At 41.2% G+C, this 9,261-nt stretch overlaps 1 protein-coding gene across 1 annotated transcript in view; it reads left to right on the forward strand.

Annotated features, from left to right (window-relative positions):
* LOC139393203 (myoD family inhibitor domain-containing protein-like) overlaps positions 1-8,120 on the forward strand; it is a 28,764-nt gene extending 20,644 nt beyond the window's left edge. Inside the window, exon 5 of the mRNA XM_071141638.1 lies at positions 3,718-8,120. Within this exon, the coding sequence (XP_070997739.1) occupies positions 3,718-3,968 (251 nt within the window). The 3' untranslated portion in view covers positions 3,969-8,120. The remainder of the gene's footprint in view (positions 1-3,717) is intronic.
* The last annotated feature ends 1,141 nt before the right edge of the window (positions 8,121-9,261 follow it).

The raw sequence follows: 9,261 nt of genomic DNA on the forward strand, positions 1-9,261 counted from the left end.
GATGACTGAGGTTAAAGTGCACACTACCAGCTTTCATTTTTGTGTATTTTCGTCCATATCGGGTGAACCGTTTATAAATTACAGCACTTCTTGTACATAGTCCCCCCATTTTAGTAGACCGAAGGTATTGGGACAAAATTCACTTATGTGTGTGCAAGTAGTCAAAAGTGTATTATTTGGTCCTATATTCATAGCTCAGAATGATTACATCAAGCTTGTGACTCTTACAGACTTGTTGGATGCATTTGCTGTTTGTTTTGGTTGTGTTTTCAGATGATTTTGTGCCCGATAGAAATGAATGGTACATGATGTGTTGTCCTTCTGGAGTCACTTTGATTGCAAATAAGAGTAGAATATGTTTCTAAACACACCTTCATTCATGTGGATGCTACCATGATTATGGGTAGTCCTGAATGACACCCTCAAATTAAAGCTTAACGGTCTGCACTTTAACCTCATAGTCATTGTATAATTTCAAATCCAAAGTCCTGGGAGTACAGAACCAAAACAAAGTACTTTTGGAGCTCACTGTGTGTTTTTTTATATGGATTGGGGAATTTGAGATTGTCTTCACCAAGGTTACGCTATTTGAAATATGCAGCAGATTGGCGGTAGGGCTAAGACTAACAAGTGATAGAGTTCCCTATAAATATAAGGTATGATACAAGTTAAATATTCTCCAATGATGTATTCCACCGGTGTCATGTTTTCTTCCACGTCTTAATTGGCAAACTCAAATAGCAGCAACAGTTCAATAAGTCTCATTACAGCTTTTGTGTTGCTTATTTTCCCGACTTGTGTTTTCTAAGTCAATATGTTCACACTCAAGTATTTATTTCCCGGCGGAAAACAGCAAGCTGTTGTGTTTTAATGTTTACATGGATTACCATAATCTGTTTGCCTGTGAAATGAGCTACCAAACAGCTCCTCTGGAAGAGGACCTAGCTCAGGGGATTCTACAACAGAGCATTCTTGGCACATGATCTCTAGCACTGAAATAAAGCTGTGATAAGTTCTGTATTTCCAACTGACTGAAGAGTTGTTTAGCGCTCGTCCTTTAGTCAGGCTGGGGGTCCGTTGGGGCCTTTTTTGTGTTTACATTTTTTTTTTGTCAATTATGATTTGAGCTGTCCCATTCAATACTTTTTAAGGGCTTTGTGGTGACTGATTTGGAATGCTTTCTTTGCTCTGTAGTCTGCTTGCTCTGTCGTCACACCTTGGTTGGTGTGTATATTCCCCATAGCCACAGGTTTGACCCTCATTCATGCGTTATGGACTTGCACTGTAAAGGCTACTGCATGGGGTGGGCCTCTCCTCTCAATCGCTCTCCCTCACCCTCCCTCTCTCCCTCCCTGTGTTTTTGGCAGGCAGCTAGGCGGTATCCTGGCCCTCCATGCAACAGTCTCTCTTCATTTGAATGTTTTCGTTTTGGCTTGATGGTGTGCACCCATTCCAGCTTGTTTTATGTCATGCTGCTCCTCTTTTTGATGTGAGCCTTTGGAGTTTTTTTCTTTCTCCAGATGTCTCAAACAATTTCCTCTGATGCGCTCGCCGCTGTTTTTGGCCCTCCAGAATCTGGGCATCTTCGCCGCGGCCTGACATTAAACATGAACGATCTCTCGCTGAGGCGGTGTCAATTTCCGCCGTATTTTTCTTTGTGGTAGGAGAGATGTCTGGCGTTCTTGTGTACATGACCCGGCCCCCTTCCTCGCCCCCCTTCTGTAAGGTTTTTCACTAATCGCTGCTGTTGAATCATACATCCAAGTGAATAGCTAACTAAGATGCCCTAACTGCTTGACGCTATGGCCAGTATTTAGATAATTTTGTATCAGAACCGTGTACTGTTCTGGTACTAGCTTAATTATTGCAAGGCGTTTTTCAAGGTTTGAGAGGCTTTGAGGTTTCATAATTTGACATTGGCAAAGTTCTGCTCGTTCCACTGTCTCCAGTAGTACACAAGCGCTTTCAGTTCTAGAATACGCTGCACAATATGTATAGGCACAGTATCATGAATTCATGATTTTTCAGTAACTTAATGCCATCGTTTCAAATGCTGACAAATGAAGCGTTTTTTTTTCGAAAGTGTCTCCGTTGTAGTTTGCCTATGATTTAGCTGCGTTCAAACATTTTGGGGAACACAATTGTATCGTTCCATGTTGGCATTCTATCTGGTTTGTATCTGATACAGCGCCACTGGTCAAGCTTTGCGGCCTGCCTGTGTGAGGGAACAGGGGGGGGGGGGGGGGACTTTGATTGCTCAAACATGAGCTTTCAGCATTCCTCAGCCCGTCCCGTCCCATCCTCTCCTCTTTTCCTTCTCCTTTGTTCTCTTCCTCAAACCCAGTCAGAAAGGAGCCCTGTCTTTCTGACATGCTGAGGATTGTCTGATGAAAGTTCTGAAAATGCACTCTGTTTGTACTGGCATTTTTCTGCATCCATATTCATATCTTGCAGCTCCAAAGCTCTGCTGGGCTGGCTCTGCTGGGCTGGCTCAGCTGGGCTGGCTCTGCTGGGAGAGCCTTCTCAGCTCCTTGCTTGGTACAGAAAACAGCCCGGCAGAGGAGATCTGTGACGTAGTACACAGGACTTAGTACAAAGCTGTTTATTCATTTCATTTGCATGTGCTTTGATTTTTTTTAAATTCTACATGTTCTTTACTTATCGTTTTTGTCTAAATCTAAATTTTTGTTTTTACTGTGTACCACCTGATTTTCATGTAACGGCCGTTAGTGCATGACATCACTTACATTCTGAACAAAAAACGGAGTAATAATTTCCATAAAATAAAATGACAGCTGTCTCATTGGTGAAGCAGAGAGGGTTCTCCATCCGTTCATTGGAAGACAACAGTGATTTGGCGTCGTGCTCCCCAGCCACGTAAAAGGTCGAAGAAGAGGTTGAATGTTAATCAGTGATGAGGAAAACGGCAGCATTGGCACAACAATTTGCCAGGGAGAAGAATTCGGATTTTGCTAATCAGCTTTACGTAATCATGTCTGCATTTGCATGATAATGCCCCAATTATTTAGAAAGCTGCTAATCAAAACTCAAAAGTGGAATTCAGTCCCTTTTGGAATTTTCCCTGATTCCATTTGGCCCTCCTTCCTCCTCCCTGCTTAGTCTGCACCTTTTACTCAGTTTACACTCTCTCTTATGCACCTGAATGCGCGCACACACACACACACACACACACACACACACACACACGTTCATGCCCTCATACACACACACACACAGGTTCACGCCCACACAATACACACATCCAGTCATGGACACAGTTTCATCCATAGAGACAATATTCTACTATTGACTATTCTACCGTTGTTCCATTTAATTCTGTGGTTTTGTCTGTTTTGCAAATGATTTTGTCAGTTAATAGTGATAGTCTGTTATCTTGCCCTATTTATTGTTAGGACATTATCATACTGTATGTGTCTGAGTAATTGGCCAGTCTGATTTGTGACTGTATAACTAACTGCCTGAGCCCTGCTCAAGGCTTCTGATTACAAAGGACCCAGGGATTAACTCGCTCTGTTCCAGGCAGGGGTTTTAATCAGATTTTTCCCACTGGCTTTTAATATGCTTTAGTTCTTGGTTTCTGTTTGTTTTCTTTGTATTTGATCATGTTTTCTGTGTTTTTTTTTTTCATGCATCCTTCATCCTTTTTCATCATCATCCTCCACCCGTCTCTATGGACATGGTGTGTGTTGGACCCAGACTGCTGTGTCCACTGCATCCTGGCCTGTCTGTTCTGTGAGTTCCTGACCCTGTGCAACATGGTGGTGGCCCAGGCTAGCTGTGGCACCTGCACGTCGGAGGTCTGCTGCTGCTGCTGCGCTGAGGACATGGGAGACGACTGCAACTGCCCTTGCGACGACATGGACTGTGGCATCATGGACGCCTGCTGCGAGTCCTCCGACTGCCTGGAGATCTGCATGGAGTGCTGCGGCATCTGCTTCCCCACATAGGAAGGGCCATGATGGGATTGGGAATGATGGCCGTATTGCTACTGTAACCTGTACTTTACACTCCAGCAGAGGGAGGGAGAGGGGGGAAAGTGTGTGTGGGTCAATGGGGGGGGGGGGGGGGGGGGGGGCGGCGGCGTGCCTTCGATATAAGCCTACACAGAGAGATCTGTTAATCTACACTGGGCCTCTCTGCCAACATGGCCAAGCAGGGGCCAAAAATAGTTTAGAAATGCTTTTGTTACATACCACAAGTATAAACATGTTGTTTTAATTAACCAAAGTGTGTTCACTGTTAACAAGCTCTGTTATGTTAATCAGCTCTTTAAACAGTATTACTTTAGATGCCTTATTGGATAGGAAGATCTCTATCATTTCAGGAATCCTATCCGACTGACATATTTGCCTTTAAAAGTGTTCTTCTTTTTCTCAACCAAACTGTCAATCCCTGACGCAAAATCAAAGGAATACATATTTTACTTTGATATTTAGCAGCCTTTTAGTGTGTTTAGTAGAGGTCGACCGATTATGATTTTTCAATACTGATACCGATTATTGGAGGACCAAAAAAAGCCGATACCGATTAATCGGCCAATTTTTATTTATTTGTAATAATGACAATTACAACAATACTGAATGAACACTTATTTTAACTTAATATAATATATCAATAAAATTAATTTAGCCTCAAATAAATAATGAAACATGTTCAATTTGGTTTAAATAATGCAAAAACAAAGTGTAAGAAAGCTAACGTTTAAGTTCCTTGATCAGAACATGAGAACATATGAAAGCTGGTGGTTCCTTTTAACATGAGTCTTCAATATTCCCAGTTAAGAAGTTTTAGGTTGTAGTTATTATAGGAATTTTAGGACTATTTCTCTCTATACCATTTGTATTTCATATACCTTTGACTAATGGATATTCTTATAGGCACTTTAGTATTGCCAGTGTAACAGTATAGCTTCCCTCCCTCTCCTCGCTCCTACCTGGGCTCGAACCAGGAACACATCGACAACAGCCATCCTCGAAGCAGCGTTACCCATGCAGGGCAAGGGGAACAACTACTCCAAGTCTCAGAGCGAGTGACGTTTGAAACGCTATTAGCGCGCACCCCGCTAACTAGCTAGCCATTTCACATCGGTTACACCAGCCTAATCTCGGGAGTTGATAGGCTTTGAAGTCATAAACAGCGCAATGCTTGAAGCACAGTAAAGAGCTGCTGGCAAAACGCACGAAAGTGCTGTTTGAATGAATGCTTACGAGCCTGCTGGTGCCTACCGTCGCTCAGTCAGACTACTCTATCAAATCATAGACTTAATTACAACATAATAACACACAGAAATACAAGCCTTAGGTCATTAATATGGTCGAATCCGGAAACTATAATTTCGAAAACAAAACGTTTATTCTTTGAGTGAAATACGGAACCGTTCTGTATTTTATCGAACGGGTGGCATCCCTAAGTCTAAATATTGCTGTTACATTGCACAACCTTCAATGTTATGTCATAATTACGTAAAATTCTGGCAAATTAGTTTGCAATGAACCAGGCGGCCCAAACTGTTGCATATACCCTGACTCTGCGTGCAATGAACGCAAGAGAAGTGACACAATTTCACCTGGTTAATATTGCCTGCTAACCTGGATTTCTTTTAGCTAAATATGCAGGTTTAAAAATATATACTTCTGTGTATTGATTTTAAGAAAGGCATTGATGTTTATGGTTATGTACACGTTGGAGCAACGACAGTCCTTTATCGCGAATGCACACCGTATCGATTATATGCAACGCAGGACACGCTAGATAAACTAGTAATATCATCAACCATGTGTAGTTATAACTAGTGATTATGATTGATTGTTTCTTATAAGATAAGTTTAATGCTAGCTAGCAACTTACCTTGGCTTCTTACTGCATTCGCATCACAGGCAGGCTCCTCATGAGGCAGGCGTTGGACTAGTTAACTGTAAGGTTGCAAGATTGAATCCCTGAGCTGACAAGGTAAAAATCTGTCGTTCTGCCCCTGAACAAGGCAGTTAACCCACCGTTCCTAGGCCGTCATTGAAAATAAGAATGTGTTCTTAACTGACTTGCCTAGTTAAATAAAGGTGTAAAAAATAATAATAAATCGGCAAAATCGTTCGTCCAAAAATACAGATTTCCGATTGTTATGAAAACTTGAAATCGGCCCTAATTAATCGGCCATTCCGATTTAATCGGTCGACCTCTAGTGTTTAGTCAGTACTGTATGACACTGTAATAATGTTGATGTTTCTGGGATGTGTTTTTCCTACTCATATTAATACACCTTCATGACACACATTCATGAACAATATGCGTCAACCGATCAGAACAGCCGTAGTTCTAGTCCATATCTACTGTAGTTTGCAAAACCTATACGTATTGAAAAGCTTCATGTAAAGAAAGTTTGAAGATCAGCACTAAATCCGGTAGATTAATGTATACCTTTTCTGTCAACAATGTATTTAATCACTTTTTGTTCTGTGCCATTTAAATGATGTAAATGTACATGCTTTGTAGGACACATTTTAGTTGTCTTTCGGGTTCAAGTGTGCTTGAGTTACTTACAAGACTGCGCAAATGAAGCTCCATTACGTATAGCCAATGCTAATCTCGGACACCTAGAACTAAAATCTCCATCGCTTGTTAGTTGTCCCATCCCAGTGTCTTTTGACAGATGTTACGATACCATTTATGCTATGTAGTCTAATAGCAAAATATTTACCTCCTGTGTCAACAAATCTCTTTGAGAAGGAGTGATGGATCACAGGCAGGGTTAACTACAGGGTTAACATTGAGTTAAAGGACATCTGGGTTGTCAGGCTTTGGGGTATGCTGCCATTGCTGTTATTAGATCAGAGGAGATTTTGATTTAGGCCTACCGTCAGCAGTTCACTCCAGATATGAGTAGTATTAATCTTGTCAGATTGTTCCTGATTGTTGGCCTGATATAACTAATGATTTAATTAACATTTGAGTTATGCTGTAGCGTGTGCCCTTACGCAATGTTAAAGCCATATTGTTGGAAATAATGGTTTTAGTCTATCCTGAAGACTCTCATCATGGTTTTCACCTGTCGATCTTTCAAGACGGGAATATACTGGATATACATTGGAAATACTGGCTACCTGGAATATACAAGGGCTAAGAAATTTGTCCGACTGATGAATTGCACAACGTTTTCATATTGTAGGAAACAATGTTTTTACATTGACGACGACCAATTATTTGCTCAGTCTTACACTCCACTTTGATTACATACTGTACGGTACGACGGTTACTTCTGTGATGTTATTTTGGCATGTATTTGGGATACTGCCTCCAGTATTACCACTTCAACTGCACTCTTTAGAAACAGAACGTGATAAGGAATTATGACATGGCTGACCCTGTTTGCCATAAGCGGCTTTTGGATTACAAGTGAATGACTCGCAACACAATAAGGAAGTATTCTGGACTGTCAGTCGGAGGAGAAGAGAATCCTAAACTAATGCGCAACATTTATTTTTTTTTTTCAGCAGATTTTTTTTTCTCTTCTAAATTCTGTGTATCAAGTTGAGTTTGTGGTGAATCATTTCCCTCGGCCTCGAAGAAAAGATTTGCTTTGATCTTGTTTTAGTGATACTTAACACGGGGACTCATTAGTGTGTAGCTATTCTAAATGGTAATGTTCCTCCTCTTCACACCATCAAAAGATAATGTGCTGTCAAATCTTAGGCTTGCTTCTCTAATGGTGGATTGTCATTACGTTTAAAGGAGTTGGAAGGACACCTCCGCAGCCGATAGCGTTCCGTCGCACTCTGTATGAAACGAAGCCGCAGACCTCTTAACGTTTGTATGACAAACTAGCCACAGTCTTTCTCTGGATATGCAGGCCTATTAACAGGAACAACACTATAGATAATGTGAAGACCTAGTATTTACATGTATTTATCTTCTTTTTTTTTTTCAAACTAGTATGTTTTTATATTCTGTCCATGAGTTGATGTGTATGTGGTATACTGCACCGTCTTCACCGTTTCTATCTTCTAGAAGACCTCTTTTCACTGCATTTAGCATACAACACACTCTGTAGGTTGTTATACATGAATTCAGAATCATGTCTGAAATAATAAAACATTTAAAAATAAGTATGAATGTTGTAAATGTACTTGTATTACTTGTCTTCAGAGTTGCTATGAGCCATTGTGTAACACTTTCCTGGCATGGAAGCAGATCTGTTGGCACTTTAGCCAACTGTTTTGTCTCTCCTTGTCATGCCGTACCTAGCATTGGCATGAGATGAACAGGATGAACACATGGCTAAAGCACATGAAGTGCATTTGGAAGGTATTCAGACACCTTCACTTTTTTTTCACTTTTTGTTACATTACAGCCTTATTCTAAAATGGATAATATGTTTTTCCTCATCAATCTACACACAATACCACAAAGACAAAGCAAAAACAGATTTGTTTTGATTTTTTTTTTTTTTTTTACAAATCTATTACTTTTTTAAAAAACGATAAGTTATTTACTATAAGACTCAATTGAGCTCAGGTGCATCCTGTTTTCATTTATCATCCTTGATTTTTCTACAACACCAATGGTCAATTCAATTGGTTGGACATGATTTGGAAGGGCACACACCGGTCTATATAAGGTCCCACAGTTGACAGTGCATATCAGAGCAAAAACCAAGCCACGAGGTCGAAGGAATTGTCCGTAGAGCTCCGAGACAGGATTGTGTCGAGGCACAGATCTGGGGAAGCGTACCAAAAAAAGTCTGCAGCATTGAAGGTCCCCAAGACTATGTTGGCCTCCATTATTAAATAGAAGAAGTTTGGAACCACCAAGACTCTTTCTAGAGCTGACCGCCTGGCCAAACTGAGCAATCGGGGGAGAAGGCCCTTGGTCAGGGAGGCGATGGTCACTGACAGAGCTCCAGAGTTCCTCTGTGCAGATGGGTGAACCTTCCAGAAGAACAACCGTATCTGCAACACTCCACCAATTAGGTAATCATGGTATAGTAGCCAGAAGGAAGCCTCAATAAAAGACACATGACAGCCTACATGCAGTTTGCCAAAAGCCACCTAAAGGACTCTCGGACCATGAGAAACAAGGTTCTCTGGTTTGATGAAACTAAGATGGAACTCTTTGGCCTGAATGCCAAGCATCACATCTGGAGGGAACCTGGCACCATCCCTACCATGAAGCATGGTGGTGGCATCATCATGCTATGGGGATGGTTAGACGCTACCCATCCAACCTGACAGAGCTTGAGAGGATCTG

The sequence above is a fragment of the Oncorhynchus clarkii genome, chromosome 33 (assembly GCF_045791955.1).
Source record: "Oncorhynchus clarkii lewisi isolate Uvic-CL-2024 chromosome 33, UVic_Ocla_1.0, whole genome shotgun sequence".
NCBI classification, from domain to species: Eukaryota; Metazoa; Chordata; class Actinopteri; order Salmoniformes; family Salmonidae; genus Oncorhynchus; species Oncorhynchus clarkii.